This window comes from Watersipora subatra, chromosome 8 (assembly GCF_963576615.1).
Source record: "Watersipora subatra chromosome 8, tzWatSuba1.1, whole genome shotgun sequence".
NCBI lineage: Eukaryota > Metazoa > Bryozoa > Gymnolaemata > Cheilostomatida > Watersiporidae > Watersipora > Watersipora subatra.
The window spans coordinates 56,114,304-56,137,636 of NC_088715.1; the positions used below are offsets into that span (position 1 = coordinate 56,114,304).

At 35.3% G+C, this 23,333-nt stretch overlaps 1 protein-coding gene across 1 annotated transcript; it reads right to left on the reverse strand.

The window, feature by feature from the left end:
* Positions 1 to 1,817: 1,817 nt before the first annotated feature.
* LOC137402758 (general transcription factor II-I repeat domain-containing protein 2B-like) lies at positions 1,818 to 15,306 on the reverse strand. Its single transcript, XM_068089263.1, has 5 exons — positions 14,592 to 15,306; positions 13,991 to 14,386; positions 5,642 to 5,725; positions 5,332 to 5,489; positions 1,818 to 1,919 (listed from the first exon to the last, which is right to left on the reverse strand). The coding sequence occupies exons 1-5, from the start codon at positions 15,304 to 15,306 to the stop codon at positions 1,818 to 1,820; spliced, it is 1,455 nt and encodes a 484-aa protein (XP_067945364.1).
* Positions 15,307 to 23,333: the final 8,027 nt, after the last annotated feature.

Sequence of the window (23,333 nt, forward strand, 5' to 3'; positions counted from 1 at the left end):
AGGTACTTAACAGATCCTGATAGAATTCTAAATTATTTTTATGTTTTTGTGGATCTTTCAATTGTGCCAGAATTTATTTTTTTATACTGTTAATGTCCAGTTTAAAATGTGTTTTTATTAACATTGTTTCTTTTCATGAACAAGCTCCAGAAAATCTCAAAGAATTGAAGTCAAAAGTTACAGAACAAAAACCAGGCTTAACACTTTGGAATAAATTAGGTCGTTTAATTATTGCAATAAATTAAAAAACTGAAAGTGAAGTTAATCAAAATCAAAAGTGGGTTGAATTGAAAAGAATAGAATTTGATATTTAACAAGGAAATATGAATCAAAGAAATATATAAGCAAAAAACAATAAGCTAAATTTATATTAGTTTACTGTTTGATTGTGAATTGGCAAATTACTGAATTGGTGAAGATGCTGAATTAAACTAGTTTCATACTTTTATCACACCCTCTACCTACACACTGACTATTCCCTGTATCAGCAAAGGTACACCCCAGATTGTAGTTTTTAATGCACTGTCTATATCCTGTATCACCTAAAATACACCTAAAGTTGTCAGGATGTAACCCACCACCTATTCATTGTATCACCAAAAGTATGCCTTTGGTTTTCAGTCCTTAATATCAAACATAAAACACAAAATTAAAGCTTTCTGTTTTTGGTTTTTACTTAACTCGTTCAGTTTTCACATATCATTTAACTTTTATATTTTATAATTTATCGTTATCCTATTTATACCAATTTATGCAATGTTTTGAGTTAACAGAGGAACTTCAATGTAATTTAGTGTATTCATATAAAAATGCTTATTCTAACATGAAACGAATTTGACATAACAAAAAAGAAAGCTGAGAATGAAATGTTTTACATGTCAAAGTATTTTCAACTGTATTTGTCAACTGTATTTTCAATGTAAATCTCTGCTGAATTGCTTGTAACTAATGCAACAGAAATGCAAAGAGGCTGATTAGTAAAGTGGTATGCTGCAAAGGAAGACAAAATGGCACAAACTTACCATATAACTACAAATGTATAATAATTTTGCTCGTCAACAAATAGCTTTTATCGCTGAGTGTTTCCTTAGTCAACTTTATTTTTTATTTTGAATGATTTAGTTGCTAGCCATTATGCAAATAAGTACATATGTAAGTACATCTAAATAAGTAAGTAATTAAGTAAGTAGGTAAGTAAGTATGTAAGTAAGTAATTAAGTAAGTATGTAAGTGCGTAAGTAATTAAGTAAGTAGGTAAGTAAGTAAGTATGTAAGTAAGTAATTAAGTAAGTAGGTAAGTAAGTAGATAAGTAAGTAGGTATGTAAGTAAGTAATTAAGTAAGTAGGTAAGTAGGTAAGTAAGTATGTATGTAAGTAAGTAATTAAGTAAGCAGGTAAGTAGGTAAGTAAGTAAGTAAGTATGTAAGTAATTAAGTAAGTAGGTAAGTAAGTAGATAAGTAAGTAGGTAAGTAAGTAGATAAGTAAGTAGGTATGTAAGTAAGTAATTAAGTAAGTAATTAAGTAAGTAGGTAAGTAGGTAAGTAAGTAAGTAAGTAAGTAAGTAAGTAGGTATGTAGGTACGTAAGCAAGTAAATAAATATTTAAATACATGTTAGTCAAACATTAGGTAAGCAAAGCAGTAAATACCTGTTCTGCTTGAATCAAATCAACAGCAAAAGAATTATAAATCAATATTTATAAATCAATACATGCCGATGTTAGAAGACCTCATATGTGACAAATATTGACATTGGAGTATGTTTAGGTCACCTATTAGCTCGGAGTAGCTCTTTTTCCAGGACTTTGCACCTTTCTATCAGCTTGTTGTTGTCTGTTTCAAGTGCTTGGTAGACGCTGTGCTGGCCAGAGATGAAGTCAGTTTCTCTTCGAGGTCACTCAGCTCTTGCTCATAATAAGCCTAAATATCCACCAAGTTGTTGAGTGCTTCTGTCGAAGGCTGAATCTCAGACTAAAAGGTCAATGAGATTCTGCTACTGTTGATTTGATTTATCATATCTATTACATCTCATCATTTCTGAAATTCAAACAATATTAATTTTTAATAAATTTTCATTTGATTTCAGTAGTTGATACATAAATATATTAGTAAAAATAATTAACTACTGATATTTATTTACTTTTGCATTTGTAAAATTAAGGCAACTTTGTAAACTATTATTTTGGTGCTCATTTGAGAGCATGAAAACAGAAGAAAAAAACTGTTTGAATGAGATCACCAGTAATGCTGGCATGCTCAGTTTTACACTGACTAGAAATTCTATGGCAGCTATGGCCAAATGGCGGATCTAGATCCAGATCCGGATCTTTGTAGTTTTTTTGTAGATCTTTCAAGTTGCCTGTCAAAAAATTTATTTAAAAATCTTTTTTGTAAACTTTTCTTACAATTTTTGTAAATTCATTGTTTTTATCAATGAGTTTTGTAAAAAGCAGTCATAGGACGCGACTCACAAATACTCATCTTCAAGAACTTTAAGAGTACTTAACATGAACTTAAAAAAACCGCATTTTGATAGTATTGTGCAGTCAAAGCCCCACTCATCATTTTTCTCACTGATATCAGACATATTTATTGCAGCACATTCATTCAGTGATTTTTAGTCAAATTATTTAAGTTATTATTACAAGTAATTGCATGTTTATGTATGGTAAAAAAAATGCACATCTTCAGCTCATTGTGGATCTTTAATGCGTCAGATTTGGCTGTAACGGATCATGGCCAAAATCATTATTTCCATCCCTCTTCTATGGCATCAGCATCTACTTCCAAAGACACCATCAATATATCTATAGGTCCAGCGCTTTGGTAATTGTTTAGAAAACTCTTGCATCATTCATGTCTCATTGACCAGTTCTGAAAATATAAAACTTGTGTTGCTGTTAGTTACTAAAGATAATAAGAAATTTGTTTTACACTTGTAATTAAATGATTCTGAACTGACATTAGTAATTACTAATTGATTAGTATACAGTCAGAGCCGGAATTATTTTAATATAGTGGGTGTGTAAAATTAAGTCATAGAACATAACTATGCATGATTAGCCTGTGCCACTAAAATAGCAGTTGTCCTTGAACTTTGAAGAACACCTCTGCAGACCTGCATAGTTCTAAAATAGTAGAACTATGGGCTATGATTAAAAACTGATAGACTCAGAGTTATAGATATGGCTGCTAAGTATTGTGAATGGTAGTTAAATACATGTAGATCTCAATAATAATAATAATTATGGTAACAGACTTTTAATTAGGTTTATTTGTTCTTAAAAATTGGGAGTTATCCACTTTTTCAACGCAATTATATGATTCATGGTTTAAACCTTTTTGTAGCATAGTTTATTTTAATGAACTAATGCTAATGTTTTAATAAGATTAGAGACTTCTTAGTCAGTGTTTATTAATTTTAGGCTTTACAGAAGTTTGATTTTACAAGTTTGGGCTTTTTTCAAATTATTTCATCAAAATGATATTTGAAACTTTTGCTAACTTTGCACTTTTTAATAATTCACTTAAAAAAAGCAAATGCAGGCTAATGTGTGCTTATTATCAGACCTTTTTACTATCTGATCTTTAGTTTTCTGAAGAACAACCTTGAGTTCCAAGGTTTATAAAAAGAAAATCTTTATCTTTTGCTCTTTAAAGGTTATCTTCTAGTCTTCAGGTCAAAAAAAATTATCCTTAACACTTTATAGCCTTAAATTGTAATTCTACCTTAATGTAAATATTTTTGCTGTTACAAGAATGATATATATCAAATTAAAAAAGATAACTTTCAGCTTACCCAGTTACATTACATTACCAAAAAAACCAAAAAAATAAATAAAAATTATTTAACTGTACAGATTCTGAGAAAAGGATAAAAAGGTTACGCATAAACATAAATTATACAGCTGGCAGCAAAATCTTAACAGCAGTAAATAACTTAAAATTGATAAACTTATTTTGAATACAAAGATTCTCAAATGATGCATATGACTGTCACCCTTTGTTAATATTCACTAGTAAATAGCCCCTACAATGTTTCAAAAGAAGAGGCCTATTTTAAAGTATTGAAGCAGTTGGCAAGGCAATGCATGTGCTTGCACCTTTAAATCTAGTGAGTTGTGTGCACTTTTATTTATAATGGTCAATGATTTGTTTTAACTACTCAGATAGTGTCCCTGATCTGCCTTGCTATACGATATAGGCCCATTAACAAAAGCAAGTGCATAAGTGTTATGTTTTGTATTTCTTAAATACACTTATGTATGTAGATGGAAATGATTATCACCCAGTCATATGTTTCTATCCCTGTTGCTTTATTTCTTCAAAAATGTTAACTACGCATGCTCAATGCCTGTGTAGTATCAAAATCACAAACTACAAAATATGCATATAATCTTGATGCAAACACAACATCACTTCGAGACGTGAGAAAATGTAGCACATATTATATATGAGCACACATACCATATGCATATAATGACCAAATGACTAGAACAATATACGATGTAAATATTATAATACACAGAGAGAAATTTTGATTGAATTTTAAATCATTAATAAATCTAAATTCAGGGTGACAAAACTGTACTCAAAATTGATTTAATTTGCATTTAATAATGATTTACCTATGCCAACGCATACTGTGGCTATTAAATCATATTATGATTGATAGCTGAGCTTTTGTACAGCTTTGCTAGTGCCTTTTCAATCATATAATGATTGATGGTTGAGCTTTTATACAGGTATGCTAGTTCTTGTTCAATCATATAATGATTGAAAGTTGAGCTTTTGTACAGGTATGCTAGTGCCTGATCAATCATATAATGATTGAATGTTGAGCTTTTGTACAGCTTTGCTAGTGCCTTTTCAATCATATTATGATTGATTGTTGAGCTGTGGTACAGGTATAATAGGGCTTCTTCAATCATATTATGATTGATAGTCGAGTTGTTGTACAGGGATGCTTTTTGTGGAAATAACCAAAACTAAATCATTCTGTGATTCAGTGCTGTGCTGCTATGGATGCTCCCTGTTCACTCATGGTACTGCCATTTTTAAATCACAATAAAATTGTAATTTTATACCAGGAGAAGACAATTGCACACTTGAGTGAACTGATTACTATGAACTTCTTATTTTTATTTTCATGAAATACTGAGGTTAAATATATGTATAAGCAAAATATATTATGATAACTTTAAAGCTATAATATGAATAAAAAGGTTAAAAATGAACTGTTTTGCAATGAAGTATTTACATGTAAATGTTTACAAATAGTTATAAAAGAGAAAATATTTTAATTGAGTACTAGCGACACCAGCCGAGATACCATCAGTTGGAGTTCTAGAGAAGCTGTTACTTGACTATCCCCATAATTTGAGGAAGTCTCATCTGCAATGCAGAGGTTGTTGTCATCAATGATGAGAGCAGCCGTAGCAGACGTTCCACCAGAACCCCAACTGATGAATGGGCTTGGATGTGGTACCTCTGGTTAACCACAAACAAACACTTAACATAGGCCAGACATGCATCTACCTCAGTTGCCATCAGGAACACTGCTCCCGTTGGCAAAACCAGGTAGATGCATTCCTGTTCATTTGTCAATACAATGGCTCCTCTGCTGGTTTCACCCAAGGTACTTTGCGAAAGTCTCTCCATAAACAGGCTGGTGGCTGTCGACTTGCCCCTCAAAACACCTTGCTTTTCATCATCAAGCTTGTCACCTATAAAACCACAAAGGTAAATTGGTAATAATTGGTACAAAGGTAAAAATCATAAAGGTAATAACACAATTCATAACTAATAGCTCATGTAAATGTGCTAAAAATAGCAATATAGTGATGTGGGTAGGTAGGATTAATGATTAGGAGTTATCTTACTCTGTGTTAAGGTCTGGGTGATGATAATAATACAAGTCATAACTAATAGCTCTGGCTACAACTAGTAATATAGTTATGTGGGTAGGTAGGGTAGATGTTTAGGAGTTATCTAACTTTGCGTTAATTATTCGGAGTTATCTAACTCAATGGGGAATATTGATTTACTCAACATACTCTTACAATTTGAATTAATGTTTTTCAACTTACTCGTTTTAACTCCTTCTGTTTCCTAATAAGGAGAGTTTGAGTTCTTGAGATCATGTTAGGCTGAAGGTTGGCCAGCTGGTGTTCCATCAGTTCTATAAAAATATCTTCATCGACGCCTTGGTCTAAAATTGATAGAAAAATTTAAATGATATATTCTGGTTGAATATGTGAGCAATTTCTTCATAGTTGTTCTGTTGTTTCTGTGAGGTTAAATATTCTATTATATGTTTTAAACAACAGACAATATACATTAAATTATAAAAGATTTGAGATTGTGAATATAGTCTTAAAAATCCCAATACAGCCACCATTACTCTTGCTCCAAGGGGTGTGCGTGTGTTCTATGATTTTTTGTGATATCCAATGATGTAGTTCACAGGAATTTTACATTCCTTAGTGACAGAAACATTAGTATGACATTTATGATAAATTTTTGGCTAAATAGTGCCATGTTGTATGTTATACAAACTCACCATGGCAGGCTTTCACAATTGATTATCCAAATGACTGCAGAAAGTGTGATGGCAGAGATGGCACAAGCTCTTCATGGTTACTTGCTTCAATATTGTCTATGTCGTCACTACGATATATTTTGTAATTATCTGAATAGTTGTCTATTGTGTTGTATATCCTACTAGGTGATCGCTTTAACAGTATCAAGTGCAAAATGACCATTGCCAGCTTTAATTCTACAAGGATGATTTGAAAATGCCTCCCTTGTTTTCATTGGTCAATGCGATGAATAGGCTGCTCAGCCCCTGAGCTGCTTATCATCATCATAGATATTGGGCATTTATAGCTTTAAAGCAAAACATGGCCAATTTGTTGTACATGTATTGAGCAAAAATACTGTGAATAATAGTTAACCGTGGAATGCAATGATTTTAGTTTGTATTTTCAAGCTAGGAATACAGAGAATTTTAAAAACCCCAAGATGTCAACATAAGTAAAAAAAGACATAATGAATATGAGTTAGTCTGGATAGGCTCTCTTGGAGAGGGAAAAAGCTGTGCCTCTACCCCACCACGCAATATGTGTAGTGTAGCTACTCGAGTTGACTTAAAAACAAATAGCTTATCTTATACTGAATATTGTATTATGGATACATTAATCATTTCAGTTGGGTTGAGTATCAGATAGATGTTGCAACAGTGGCGAAGATGTGCAGTGTTAGGAATGCATTACTATCAGGGTTTTTCCTTATTACCACGTAAATCAAATATTGTGTATATACTGTATGGCACCAATAAACAGCGAAATCGACATCTATATGATACTGTGTATAAATGTCAGCTCATGGCAAACCATGGCCACCCCCTTGGGTCACATATAACCACCTTAACTCCATGTTTTAAGCAACACTTACAAAAGTCAAATAAACATACAGATTACAGATCTTCTGAGCACTACAAATGACGATGCAACTTAATAGGAGAAATCAATCTTCACTCAGTAAAATAAAATACACTAAAGGTTTCTATGTATCAGATTAAGTGAAAACAATTGCCAGATCATTGCTCCCAACCAAATGTTTCGCTGGTAATAAGTGTATTTTATCGATATCAGGCAAGGCAAAACATCCTAAATAAGTGTAATGTAGTAATTTAATCTAGTATTTCATCCTTTTAGCTCTACTAGAAAGCTTACAGATGGCTCAACTAATACTATACTATTCGCTTATATTCGACTCCACAAACTACATTTTGTTTGTTGAATTAGGAAAGTGGAATTAGGAGATTTAAGTCAGACAATGGCCATCGAATGGGTTGTTTGAAGCCATCATTCAAATAGTAAGGTGATGAAAATTTTTAAATAGTACAGCCTCAAGCTTAGATTGCAGCAGTTTGGATACATTAGCTACATGCTACAATTAGAGGATTTCAGAGTCATGTTTATCCTTAAAATTTAAAAAAGATGGTAAGTTTTCTTAGCTATTGTATCTCTGGTGAAATACAATCATACTAGTGACAAACATCAATTGGCCATTAATGATATCCATGAAGCATTGGTTAAACAACTGTGACTGCATTGCACAATAATTTTGTATGATTAGCTGAAACTTTATTTTTGTTTTCATTGATAATGGGAGAATGGCTTCAGTTGCCTCAAAACCTGACATACAATAAGCTCTACCAAAAACCACTTTTTTCAAAAGGCCACCATAATTGAAGTGCCAAGCCATATAGAAATTTACATTTAAATCACTCATTTCAAGGCATCATGAGTTTCGCTGTCGGTCAAGGGGTGGTTTCAACTACCTGTTTCTACTGCAAAAGCACATTACAGATTACTAGTATTAAGGCTGCTTGGTATCATAGTGTACAGTGCTCAGCAAAACATCCTGATAGCTAAAAGAACAAAGTGACCAACAATAATAACTAAATGCTTGTCTATAAAAATGTTCTTCTCAGCTGTGGTTGTAATATTACCAGGTCGCTCTAGTTGTTGCGCTGGCCCATACTGAAAGCAAGCACTCCCAATAACTCACAGCGTTATTGTTTCATATACAACATAAATCCCATCATTGAATTAAGTTATGTAACTCATAGCATCTGTTAATAATAAGACAAGGTATAACCACGCTATAAATAAGCAATCATATAGTATTAGATAATTGTAGTAGAAGATTGTGGAAGATAGCATTTTATGCACAATCCAACAGAGGTTTTAGGCATTGGCTAGTAGATAGTATTGGGCTCGCTGAATTAGGAAGGCTGTAACATAACAGCCAATGAGTTTACCATCTAGCATGTATATAAAAATATATCAACTGCAACTAACCTGAGACAGGCTGAGCTTAGGCTACAATAAAACTAAATAATAAATAAAACAATAAAACCAATAATATTAGATAGAGGGTTTTTACCATTGATATCAATTATATCTAAAACTGTCTACAAAAGCAATGTTTGACTGATTGCAACGTTTCCAACATTCCTTTATTGTAGCTCATTCCAATTTTCTGCAAGTGTGAAAAGGTGTGATACTATAATTTTACTTGGTTTTACATGTACAACTATTTAGTCAAGAGATTCACAACACAATTCTATGTTTATCAAGAAGAATATATACAAAGCTCTAATTATTAATATGTACACAACTTAGTCATTCTTGTGAAATTTCAATTGCTTCAAAATGAATTTTTTCAATATCAAAGAAGTCTAATAATAATAATTATACTGTTGACATTCCAGAGTAGACCAATAATATGCAATAAGGCAATTATTCCAGATTTGAAACAACATTCTGATCATAGCTATTTCCTTACTACAACAGTCCAAGGTTTAATAGAAAATTTAAAACAACTATTGCAAGCTGATCATGTCAGTCCTTGGCCAGCTATTTCATTGGATTCATTAGATAGAGAGCATGCCTAAAGAGCTTTCATTGCTTCTGCATAAGCTCGTTAATAAACAGCTTTGTAAATGACAGCTCAATTTTGTGTTGCTGGTAGAATGTGAGATATGACTTGCTGCAGTCTGTGCAGCTAAGTCGATGATATGGTGGTCTGGATTTATTAATGAGATCTCAGTCTTGGCCCCTATATTACTAGACTTTTGACATCCAAGCTAAACATATTATGATGAGATAAGTTGCTAGAGGAAATTTCGTATTTTACCATTTTACATTTTTTAGGCAAAAGGTTAATGCAATTACCGAATTCTCAATAATTTACTCTGTTGTGTAGTCTTATTCCAGCATTTCATTACCCCAGCGATCAGACAAAAGCAGTCTTGGGCCAAAAACGGTGTTTGGATACACACCATTTCTGTAAAGTTGTGCAAAGAAACCTTAGTTCAGTGAACTCAACAATGCCATGTTGAAAACCTTTCTTGAGAGAATATCTAGCTAGGTTTGAACAAACTGACGAATGAATATATTTATAATTCTCCAAATGTATAAATTGTTCATATGAATCAATCAAGGGGGCAGTGCCCAGATCTCAGCAAGGAAGGATGTCCAGTACTTTTTATTTATTGACTGTTAGTTTCCACTACCAAGTTCAAATCCAACGCTTCTGTCTAGTTCCAATTAGGGAACAGATAATTTCATGAACTAACCCCAGCTTGATGCGGTTCAAAATACAATGCATTACATTTCTTAGCTCAGTTCACTAAACTGCCATGCAGGGCCGTATCCTTCTATACTGCGGTTTCTGCCATGGCAGTACCATTTTTTGAAACTCAAATCCTGGAATTCACGTCATTTTTGCTTGACTTCAACCCTTGGGCTGGGGAAAGGGTGTCGTTGATCGTTTATCGTTTTAATGTCGTTTATCGGTTGCGTGGAGAAACGAACTTTATGTCGCTTTCGGTAGACATTTATAAAGCTGTCGTCTAGTAGCGTTAAACAAAGGATGTGAATGCTAGTAAGTTTTAAATATCATCAACAAGATATTAGTCGATGAATTACGATATTAAACGATTATCTGAGAGACGTTGCTTTGTGCTAAAAGCTAAAAAAATCGTGCCTTTTTGGAAAAGAATAAAAATTGAAAAACCTAGTCAACATAGGCTCGAATTTTAAAATGGTAAAATAAAAGTTATTTGATCCTGCGATCGATAGTGATTTTTTGTCAGATCAGAATAAAAAATAATTCAGATGATAGAAATGATGTAAACTTTTTGAACTTTTATTATACTTGGAATATACAGAGAAAAACAATTGTTATGGTAGCTCACACGGCAACTTTATAGCTTGGACTCTAGCAAGTTGAATGCTTGTAAGCATTTCATACGGAGACAATTGAACATGGTTGTATTTTTTATGTGTAACATATGTATTTAATATGTGTAACCAGATTAAAGTGGGAACAACTCTTGGTCTAAACTGCTGTGGATTGTGGAATCAATATTAAATGGCAACTGTCTGAAATTTGATTTATTTCAACAATGATTTAAAACAGATTCATGAGAAAGTATGTGATTGAATTTTGATAGTCCTAGCTGTCAACAATTAATTAGCGATCATTATTAAATCAATCTTCAGTGTCATATGATTGATTTTTTCATTTTGCTTCACTGATTTAAGAATGATCAGTTGTGATTGAAGTTTGAGTTGTCAGCTGAATGTAGGATAGACTCACTATTTACTCCAGCTGTTGATTAATTTGCCATTAATTATCGTTATCAAATCATTTATCAATCAGTATGGGTATGTGTTATGGGTAACAGTGATTTTTAGATCATTATCAACATAATATTAAATCTTAAGCCTGGCTAAATCAAATTACAATCATTTTTTTCTCTCTGTGTACCAACCATGAGTAGATAAAAACATAAATTACCCCGAAATACAGTATGAGTATTAAAATAGGCACATACAAAGAAAATACCCAACGGTTGCTAAAATGCAGACAGAATACCCAGTTCAAATTTATTTTCAAACTGTTACAAAATCTTTGTGGCGGAACTTTACGATCTCGCACAATTCTGGTGTTCAATAACTAAAATTCAGAGTCATCAGGGCTAGAACTGTTTTGAGACAAACAGAGATTCATCTTCTTGGCAACAGATACTTTCTGTCTAACTATTCGACCAGAAGGACTAGAACAAAATATGTCAGAACCTCACACGTCAAGAACCTTAGTGGTGATCAGGATTCTAATTAGTGCCAAACTTCTTTCTGCTTTTTCAGCTCAGTGGAGCTGTCTTACCAAGACTCACAAAATTTCCTTGGCATCTTTTTATTCTTTACTTATAGAGTGCATCTGCATCTTTGGCATCTCCTACCGCCCCGGTCATGAAGCTAGACACCGTGTGCATTTTGGCTTTCATTTCACGACCAAACATCAAAGCAAAAGGCATAAGCCAGGTAGCAGTATGTGAGGTGAACTTAACTGCTATTATGAATTTCTACCAAGCTTTCTCTAAATTATCCCCCCAGATTTAACTACTTTATGAACATTTAAATTAGCTTTCTTGACCTTACCATTGACCTGAGGTTAAAAATATCATGGTTAAAACCAACTTTATGTTAAATTCATGGAGATAACTCTCAAGTTTACCAGAAACATGCTGTAGACAGTGGTTTGACTTGAGCATGCCTGGATATCCATAAAAAGCAACGACTTCTCTCGAGAATGCCATAATCCTTTCAGTTTTAGTGTTATGCAAAAATGAAGCTTAAAAAACCTGTCAAAGCAATTAACTAAAATGGTCAAAGATAGCAAATCGATACTGCAAATTTTCTAAAGACCATTGGACAATGTCATGGGTGTAATAGGGATAGGAGGGTAGCAACTACTAACGAGCTGACAAAATAGACAGCATCAACATTAACACCTCACCGTCGCAAAAAACCTCTGCCATCAAACTTTGACAAAATCTATTCTTAGTTTTATTCATTCCTTGACCTTGAGATGCCAAGGTCAGCACCTTTTACCAAAGACTAGTAAAAAGCATGGTCCGGTTAGGCCTACCTCTAAAATGACATCTTCACAACAACTGAACTTGGTGTTTACTGACCTTACAAAATCTGAAAAAGACCTGTAGTTACTAGATTGAATAGCCTAAATAATAAGTTTGGTCTCTTTAAAGATTTGGTAGCATAACGTAATGTGTTTTAAATGTATTTACCGTAAGAGTGATGCTGGGTACAATCAATTCTCAATGCACTTGACGTCCAGCTCACTTGCCTATTCAAAGCACAGTTTTGTCTCAATCTTTTTACATGTAGTTCTCCCCTAAAAAGCCTGAAAATGCCAGTTCTTTTTGGCTTTATCCATAAACATATGAATTACTAGCTGTGCTAACCGGCATTGCCCGGGTAATAAAAAAGTCTGGATGGAAAATTGATTTGTATTTAACATATAACAACATTTTCCATTCTAACTTTCAAAGTACATAGCATGAGAGAAGTGTGTCGTGTAGTTGAAATAAATTAAGAGAAAAATAAAAACAACTGTAAAGGTTTTAAAACTTTGTCAAACAACTGTAACTTTCAAGCAATTAGCCTGGAATATTGCCAATGGAAAATTCCAGTAAGCTGCTAGGCTTCTAATGATGGTACTCCATGACGTTGCGTCATCATTGTTGTCCAGCTACAGTTATTTTAATAATAGCTATAGCCGGAATGCAGACAGACATACGGACATACTTTGAGAAATGTATATATAGATTATACACTACATCTCCTTAAATTTTCACTGATATTAATATTTGTCAGTAACGATGCAACTACACTATCAAGCTTCAGAAGATGATTCAATGCCTATCACACAATAATGTTCTGGCCCATAAATACTGATTTGTAATAAACTGAGTATGAACAAAACAAATCAAGAAGGTGCAATAACCGATAGTAAGATGTGCAAATAATACAAGGTGCAATAATAAAAAAGTGCAATAATAAAATGTATGATAATATAATATGCACTTTACTTTTTACTCTGCCTGATCAATATGTCTACAACAAACTGATCTTCTCGTTCTATTTTTTCAGCACTTCCGACTTCACATGCTTCCATAAGAGACGATTAAAGATGTTCAGATGCTAAATAGTATAAAACTAGATATGGTAACTGTTCTTCAAATTAGTTAGATATTTAGCTGGTCTGGTGGTTTGATACTCAGGCCTAATGTAGAATACAAGGTGGGTGTTGCGGGTATGGGGTCATCTTTGATAGCTGCAGGTTTAGATGAGTTATGATGTAATGCAAGGGTCTCAAACTCAAATTGCTCCAAGGGCCAAGTGATGACTTTTAAAGTACCTCGAGGGCCGCATAGCCAGAAATTGTTTAAAATTATAAAAAGTTAATAAACAAGACAACATAATAAGAACGTAGTGCTTTACAAACTTTCTAAAACCCATTTATTGCAAATGTAATGTAGTCAATTTAAGTACCGTACTTGGCGTATCTGTATTTGGTTAACTTAGGTTTCAGTCACTTTCTGTACTGACTGCTGACCTGGCAGCGTTTTGCGTCAACAAGGGCATCAATATTAAGCTTGATTTTATGAGAAGAAACCAATCTCAGTGTTGCTTGCAAATGCTCATTAGTGAGCTGTGACCTCAGTACAGACTTGTTAACTTTCATGGATGAGAAAAATTGTTCACATGCAAACGTAATGCCAAACATTGCAAGAATCCTTGCAGTAGCAGAGAGTAACCTTGGAAATCTTTCTCGTGAAAGAAATGTGTAGAATTCGGGTATCTCTACTTCTGCATATTTTTGCTTCAAGATAGTATCACACTGGAGTTCTACCAACTCCATTTGCAATTCCTCTGCAATAGCGTCAATTTCTACAGCAAACGGCGTCAAAAAAAGTTGAAATTGTGGCTCCAGTAACTTAAAGTCTGCAAAACGCACAACAAACTGTTGAAGTAACTCAGACATCAAATCTGTATATTCTTTCAAGCATTTGGTATCAACTTTGCCTAAGGAATTCAGAGTTGAAAAATGGGCCAAATTGCCCTCACCAAGTTGCTTCATCCACAAACGTAGTTTAACTCCGAAAGGATTTCACACTGTCGTACATCTGTGTAATAATCTGTTGTTTACCTTGAAGCTTTATGTTCAGTGTATTCAAGTGATCCGTAATATCAGTTAGAAAAGCAAGGTTGCATTGAAATGTAGAATCAGTCAGTAAAGGAACTGCCTTATTTTTCATTGTCATGAATAAAGCGATTTCATGTCTAAGTGCAAAGAAACACCTCAAAACTTTTCCACGAATTAGCCATCTTACTTCAGTGTGATAAATAAGTTCACCATACTCAGATTCCATATCTGCAAGAAATGAAGTGAACTGCCTGTGATTCAGCCCCCGAGAACGTATATAGTTGACTGTTTTAACTACCACATCCATCACCTCTTTCATCTGTAGGCTTTTACTACAAAGGGCTTCTTGATGCAAAATGCAGTGTATACTAGTGAAATTGATTCCTGCTGTTTCAAGGCTGTTTAATTTGTTTTTCACCAATCCAGCAACACCTACATTTTGAGAACACATTGACGGTGCACCATCTGTGGCCAAAGATACAAGTTTATCCCATAGCAAGTTATACTTCTCAATGCATTTTTCCAGGGCTTGAAATAAATCAGGTCCAGTTGTAGTACCCTTCAATGGTAATAGTTCCAGGAATTCTTCTGTCACATTTAAATTGCGGTCCACACCTCTGATAAACACAGAACATTGTGCGGTATCTGAAGCATCTGTGCTCTCGTCGAGAGCAATTGAAAATGCTTCAAAGTCCATAGCTGTCTCAGTTAATTGCATCTCCACATTTGCTGCTAAATCTGTAATTACTCTCTGGCTACTGTATTGGCTGACAAGCTTATGCCTTCAAACAGTTTCTTTTGATTCGGACATAAAATGTCACTTGCAGTTAAAAGACATTCTTTTATAAAAGAACTCTCTGTAAAGAGTCGTGATGACTTCGCTATCATCTCACTTAATGCAAAACTTACTCTCACAGAATCCTTGCTGGACTGGTTAATTTTGGTGAAAAAACTTCTTTGTTTGCATAATGCTGATTTAAGTTGAATAACTTTATCCTGTCTGACTTTGCCGGTGTACGCGTCATATTTCACACGGTGCAATGTTTCGTAGTGTCGACGAACATTGAACTTCTTCGGAACCGCTATCGTTTGCTGACAAATGAGACAATGAATTTTATCGCTGACTTCAGTCACAAAATATAAATCCTCCCATCTGACTTGAAAAACTCTCTTTTCATCTGCGAGTTTTCTTTTTTCGAAACAGAAGACATGAGCACTTGTTTAAAAACATATAGTAAAATCAAATTTATACAATGCAATCAACAGTGAGCAATAATAAACTGGATGTATGCTTTGAGCGCTACACGGAAATCAATGGAAAGACTACGAATAAATAAGTAGGTAAGATTTTCTCCTGGTTATGATGGCGCTTTTGCAAAAGTTCAAACTCCGACAATAGAAATGTGTTGCGGGCCGCATGAAATGCCTTTGCGGGCCGCATGCGGCCCGCGGGCCACGTGTTTGAGACCCCTGGTGTAATGCAACAGCACAACTTGACAGACGTGATGAAATAAGTATCTTCTGACTGGCGTAAAACCGTAGTATCACTCGACTGACATGATGCAAAAGCACTGTTTGACATTTGTGTAAAATAAGCTGTACTTGACTGGTCAGGGAATAGCTCACCACTTCTAGATGTCCTAGTAGTTTTATCATCTGAGATATTATTGGATATTATTATTTGAATATTATTATTATCCAAGTTAATAATAAATTCTTAATATCCTATTAATTTGGATATTATTGTTAACTTAATAATATCCAAATTAATATTATTTTGGATACTATTAATTATTCAAAATAATATAATTATGTTTTGGATAATTAATATTCCGATCCTTGGAATATTAATTATCCAAATAATTAATAATTCCAAAGAATTAATAATTATTTATTAAATGCATTCATTTATACGTTAATTATCATTAAAAGTGCACAAGGAGCTTCTTGACTGTTTGCTGTGCTAGACTAAACTAATTTATTTCACTAAAAGATTTTGTCACAAACAAGTCAGCAATAAATCAGACGACACACAATAAGAAAAACAATATTATAGATTGCCACACTGAAAGCATAACAAAGAAACATTTCTGCACTAGCTTGTAAAAACTGTGGATTCACATAATGTGTTGCATCAGCTGACATACAGGTGTGATGATCATGAATAATCAAAGAATACAAACATTGGTACATTACATCCCTTACCAATTTTACAGGCATTAAGTCCTGTTGTAACATAAATCAGACAGCTACATTAATATAAGCAATTATTTGAAAAACATCAATTGAACAAAGCTAATCTGTAACACACAGAGTAAAATATATTTAATCAGAATAAAATGAGACTAGCTATAAAGTATCCTAGGGCTAATAAGATTTCAGTTTCAAATTCCACAAGGTCCTACTGTAATCTGTTTAATGTACCCTGATATCCCCATATCTCTCTGGTGGGTGACGTGGTCGGGTAGAGTCATGGTTAAGAGCCAGTGGAATAAAACAGTCAGCCCTGTTGGCCTTCCGTAAGGTACTTTGATAACCAGGGCCCAGTTGGACTGCATCAGGCAAAACTTTGACAAAAGTGGAGTTTCTACGCGTTTGTTTGCCACTCTCATCCCTAACAATTATTTCAGACCCTTCTTTAGCCACAACTGTTTTGGGGTTTGATTCAAAATTACCATCTAGCTTTCCCCCTTTCTCTTTTCTCATTAAAACCTGATCTCCGATCTCAATATCCTTACTGGATAAACGCTTATCTACATTTTTTTTGTTTGCATGCTTAGCTCTTGCATCAAAATCAGCTGCTTCCTCAAACACAGTTGGATCAGTTTCACCGCACAAACCAGGAAGTTTAGTTCTCATTTCACGACCACCAAACAGAAGGCTAAATGGTGCCACACCTGTGCTGCTGTGCGGTGTTGATCTGTATGCCATGAAAAAATTCCTCAAAGCCTGGCCTAAATTTTCTTTTTTGCCATGTGCAATTTTCAAGGATTTGAGAATCTTACGATTTACCCTCTCTACCTCTCTAATTTCCATGAGGCCACAATGGAGTAGTTGATATCCAATTTATATTACAAGACTGTAAATAATCCTGGAACTCTGCTGATACAAACTAAGGACCATTATCTGTTCTCAAAGTTTCACAGTACCTGAACCTAGCAAACACGGTGTCCAGAAACTCAATGATCTTTGCAGACTTGGTAGAGCCTAAAAATGCACATTCAAAATACTGAGAGTAATAGTCGGCAAGCACCATAATTGACCTACCATCTGGTAAAGGACCTAAAATGTCAGCACTCAAGTATGACCATGGTTTATCCGGAAACTTTGTCAATGTCACCTGCTGAGGTGGATCTGGCTGAGATACCGTCATACACTCAATGCATTTCCTACAATAGCTCTCTGCCATTCTGTCAATACCTGGCCACCACACTTTGGTTTGTAGCCTCTGCTTGGTTTTCACAATACCCTGATGACCTTCATGAGCGAGCTCCACAGCCTTATCTCTCAAACTTCTGGGTATAACAATCCTCTTACCTCTCAGTACAACACCCTGAACCTCACTAAACTCAATAGACACACTTTTGAACGAGGAAGGACAACTCCCAAAATCATTGCTATAAATGGCCTGTTTCAAGAGCTTGATTTTCTCACACTGATTAGACTGGTCAACTATTTCCTCCCATGTCATAGCTTTCGGAACAGAGTCACGAGCTGTGTATTCCATATAACTCTCACTTGTAACATTGCTAATAAATGGAGAATCACCAACCCAATTCACTATCCTAAACAATGGATCTGCTATGTTTGATTGCCACTCTGATACACCACGTTAAACTTAAATGACTGCAACCTTAATGCCCATAACTCTATCCTAGGCATTGGCTTAGAAAAAAGATTGTTGAGAATAAACTGCAAAGCCTTGTGATCAGTTATCAGCTCAAACTCTGTGCCCAACAAATATAGCCTGAAATGTTCACACGCCCACACCAATGAAAGTGCCTCACGCTCAGTTTGGCTGTAACGCTTCTCGATATCAGAAAGTGATCTATGACCGTAAGCAATCATCCGTTTAACACCATGCTGTGTCTGTACAAGCACTGCCCCTAAAGCAAATGGAGATGCATCCGCAATTAATTTTGTCTTAGCATTAGCATCATAGTGTGCCAGTGTTTCTGCATTGCTCATCAAGAGTTTGATCTTATCAAACGCTTTCCTTTGCTCACTTGCCCATCGAAACACAACATTCTTATGCATCAATCTCCGTATAGGCTCTGAAACAGTTGCAAGATCAGGGAGAAAGCGGCCCACAAAGTTCACTAGACCCATGAAATTTCTACACTCAGTTGCATTCTGTGGGGCTTTGAAATTAACTACCGCTTCTACTTTCTCAAGGATCTGCCGATATACCTCTATTTGAGACAATAAAACCTAGAAACTTGACCTTGCTGCAATGGAATTGGCATTTCTTTGCATTCAAGGTTATACCAACGTCTCTGAGTCGCTCAAGCATAGCCTTCAACCTTACAACATGATCCTCTACCGAACTAGCTTGTAAGAAGATATCATCAGCCATGTTTTGTACACTCTCTAGACCTGACAAAACCTGCTGGATGATATACTGAAAACATTTCGGGCTAGCATTGACTCCCATTGTCAAACGCTTGTAACGATGCAGGCCAAATAGAGTGGAGAAAGTGGTAATATCCCTGGATTCTTTCTCCAATTCTACCTGATTAAATCCTTGATTCATATCTATGTGTAAATGAGAGAAAACCTTCCCTCCCTCTAAATTAGCAAGCATTTCCTTGATTGTGGGAATGGGGTGGCGTTCACGCGTAATTGCCTTATTTGCCCTTGGCATGTCAACCGTTACCCTAATGTCACCATTGTCTTTAGGTACACACACCAGGGGACTGCTCCACCGAGACGGGACACTCACAACATGCTCTATGACATCCTCACCCACCATAGCATCTAATTTCCTACGTAACTCTTCCCTGACTCCAAAAGGAGTTCTCCTAAGAGGTTGAGCTACTGGCTCTACTGTAGGGTCTATGTGGAATTTGATCTGATATCCTACCAGCTTACCCAAGCCTTGGAAACTGTTGGAAAACTTTTAATTATGTCATCAGAATTTCCAGGCAAAATGTTACACAAAACATTATCACTATATGACACTAAAGACAGACTAACAACTGTTTCATGTGATAACAAGCATTTAGCCACACCATTGTAAGCATAGAAAATAGCACGTGCCGTTTTATGGCCACATTGAACATTAGCAACGAATGATCCACACAAATCTAATTTTCTCTTGCTGCCAAAGCCAAAAAGATTGTCATCATCAGTGACAGCTTGCAGTGAGATGCTATGCTTGGACTTCAGCTTATTATAAGTGTCAACACCAATAATATTGCTGCAGACTCCAGTATCAAGAATAAATGGAGTTCTCTCCCCCATAATGTTGATGTAGCATCTAGGCATCTTACTTTTAATATGCTGAATGGCATACATGTTGCTATTGCTTGACTCGGGGTTGTTTACTGTGGACACGGTAGTAGACCTTTTGGGTTTTCCATTACAGAATTTAGATCCCGCAAAGTGTCCTTTTTTGTGGCATGTGTTACAGTTATGGTGCAGGGCCGGACAATCTGTACTGCTGCTAAGATGTTTCTCATTCATACACCGGAAACATGCTTTCTTCTTAACAGTAGAACTAGGAGTAGACGATTTCTTATCATGCCTCCTTTGCTTCTTTACAGCTGAGACATCGACTGCGGGTGGGGTGGTGACACTCATCAATTCTAATTTCTCCTCAATCTCCAATTGTCGAGCTATGGCTACCACTTCTGAAAGGTCTGCTTGTCTGTCAGCTGGCATTGCTGAAATCCTGTCCCGAACTGTCTTACTATTGACACCTATCCGGAACTGTTCTAGCAGATTTTTTTCCAAATTAGCCTGAAACTCACACGTTCGAGCTTGAGATCGTAGTTTCAGCACAAACTCTGAAACTGACTCTGATAGACTTCTTTTTACCTCTCTGAATTTTGCCCGCTCCATCATCTTGTTTGTTGTTGCTCCATAATGCCTTCGTAGCAGCTCAATTAAATCTTCTGCATCCACTTCTTTTGGCTTCCTTGGTGCAGTTAGGCAGGCCAGCGTTTCATATTGCTCTTCTGACAGTCCCATGATGAGCACATGTTTTTTCTTGTCCGGTTTGGTTCTGTGAAATGCATAATAACTGTCAAATTTTTTCCATATATGTCTCCACCTTCTCACCAAATACCGGAACCGCTGACGCTGTGGTTGCACCTGTTGCTGCCATTTTTTACCAGTCTAGCGTAGAAACTTTTTTTCTTCGTCGCCAATTTAATGTATTCATTTATACGTTGATTATCATTAGAAGTGCACAGGGAGCTTCTTGATTGTATGCTGTGCAAGACTAGACTAATTTATTTCACTGAAATATTTTGTCACAAACAAGTCAGCAATGAATCAGACGACACACAATAAGAGAAACAATATTATAGATTGCCACACTGAAAGCATAACAAAGAAACATTTCTGCACTAGCTTGTAAAAACTGTGGATTCACATAATGTTTTGCATCAGCTGACATACAGGTGTGATGATCATGAATAATCAAAGAATACAAACATTGGTACATTAAAATTTAGAGTTATTTTCTAAATAATTCCAAATTTGGAATTATTTGGAATTCCAAATAATTCACCATTTGGAAATATTTGGAAAATAATTCCAAATGGTGAATTATTTTTCAAATAATTCATTATTTGGAAAATAATTTCTAAATGGTGAGTTATTTTCTCAGCACTGAGGAAATAATTTACCTTTGCTAGGTGTCTCAACAGTTAAACCACCGAAGGGTGATGAAAACAAGGTCTGACCATTGTTGAGCAATTTCGATTGATGATTCTGCGATGAGGCAAACTTATCAATTGGCTTAACATTTGCTTGATAATGCGTCAGTATTTTCCCATCTTTTTCAAGTAGCGCCTCACAACCATCGGTGCCCACTATCATAGCCATTTGTTGCTTCTTTTTCACACTGTCTACAGTTTTTGCTGACTGTAAGTCTTAATAGACTTCTATCTCAGACTGCATGTCTTTGGTCATAATTTTGCAGCTGTTTTGCTTTTAGTAACCTGTCTCCGGTGTGCAAATGTGCTTCATTTGCCAAATAGTGAATACTAATCTTTTTAAAGTTTAATCCTCTATTGACAGAGGCTGAGCTGGCAAATACCCACTCTGCAAAAGAGTACCTCTGTAACTGCGCAATGCTACCTGCAGATTGACATTTTTCATCAATGTTTTACTGTCTGGACAGACCTATCAGTTTCTATGGTACTCTGACTTTTTAGAGAGGCGGAAATAGTGTAAGTTGTATCTTTTTTTGCAAGAATTTTTGGAACAGTTCCCTTACGAAATATGTCGCGTTATTGCTTACTAGTGAGTGGGTAACTTCAAGTGGGCAAACGACATCCTCGATTTGCTAGTTTGTTAGTTTCCTGGCTATTGTATACTTACTGTAGTAGTCTACTTTACCCAAAACCTGAGTAGAATCAAACCCACATACATTGACTGCCAGTGTCCACCACGCTTAACCTAGTAGATATGTACTACATATAAGTTCTTTCGGAATCCTTTGGAACTTTTCATTGGTTGTACATTGCTGAACCGGTTTTTTCATCTCATCAGACAACCTGGACACACTAAAAGGTTTGCACTGTGGATGCACCTTTTCATTTCATAGTGCCTTTATAAAAATCTTTTAAGATTTTTTCTTGTTCTGGCGGAAGTATGACAATTTTGTTCCAGTAGTAGATAACTCCATTTACTGTTGTTACATTATGTTTACTGAAATATAGTTTCTGGAAAAAGCTTTGCATTTTGTGGGCCATCCACCTTCTATGTAGTTTAACAGCAGCCGGCACTCCTCATTAGCTAAAGCTAATGTTGCTGCTTGCAGTCGAGCCAGCTTCAACTGAGACACTGGGAGTTACTCTATAGGTTTGTGCGTGAGAAGCTCACCAGTATTCTCTTGCTCCACTGCTGGTAGTGAAACTATAGATAAAGTGTCAGTTACTATCAGTCTTTTTCCAAGTGCGTACCTTATGTCATAGTCCATCATTTCTAGCCGGAACTGCTGTACACAAAACGGAAGTTTAGCTAACTTCTTATCCCCAAAACTGAGATAAACGATTTGTGGTACGTGTTTCTACATTGAATTTTTAAACCAGCCAGATAATGAAGGAATTTACCACAAGCCAACAAGATCGCAAGAGCCTCTTTCTCTATTTGTGCGTAGCGTAACTCTCCCCACTGAGAGCTTTAAATGTTTAAGCTACTGGTCTGCTATGCTCTTTGTACATCTGCATTATGACAGTTTCCAACCTATATTACGAAATTTCAGTGCTTGGGAAAATTTATTTTTCCAGGCTATAAAGCATGAAAGTTGGACAGCTTTCATTTCAACTCTTCAAACCCCCTAAACTTTTCACTGCTTCAAAGTCAGGCTGAATCCTTTTGAAGTAGCTTGTTGGGAGCTGCGAAGTCTGGAGCTAAAAAAGCTAACAACTTTTTGAGATAGCTAATCATTCCAAAAAAAGTCTGAGCTCTTTTTTACTCTCAATATTATCAAAATCTCTGATAGCATTCATCATCTTGGAGTCCACAAGTGTGCCATCTTTATTAATAATAGGCTCTATTAATCTAACCTCA

Bases quoted from the DNA above. Each gene is read 5' to 3' on its own strand.
- LOC137402758 (XM_068089263.1), bottom strand. From the start codon at position 15,306: ATGCAATTAACTGAGACAGCTATGGACTTTGAAGCATTTTCAATTGCT. The intron at 5,490-5,641 runs GTACCTTGGGTG...GTGGTTAACCAG, and splicing joins TATGGAGAGACTTTCGCAAA to AGGTACCACATCCAAGCCCA. The intron at 1,920-5,331 runs GTATCTCGGCTG...GTGGATATTTAG, and splicing joins CTCTAGAACTCCAACTGATG to GCTTATTATGAGCAAGAGCT.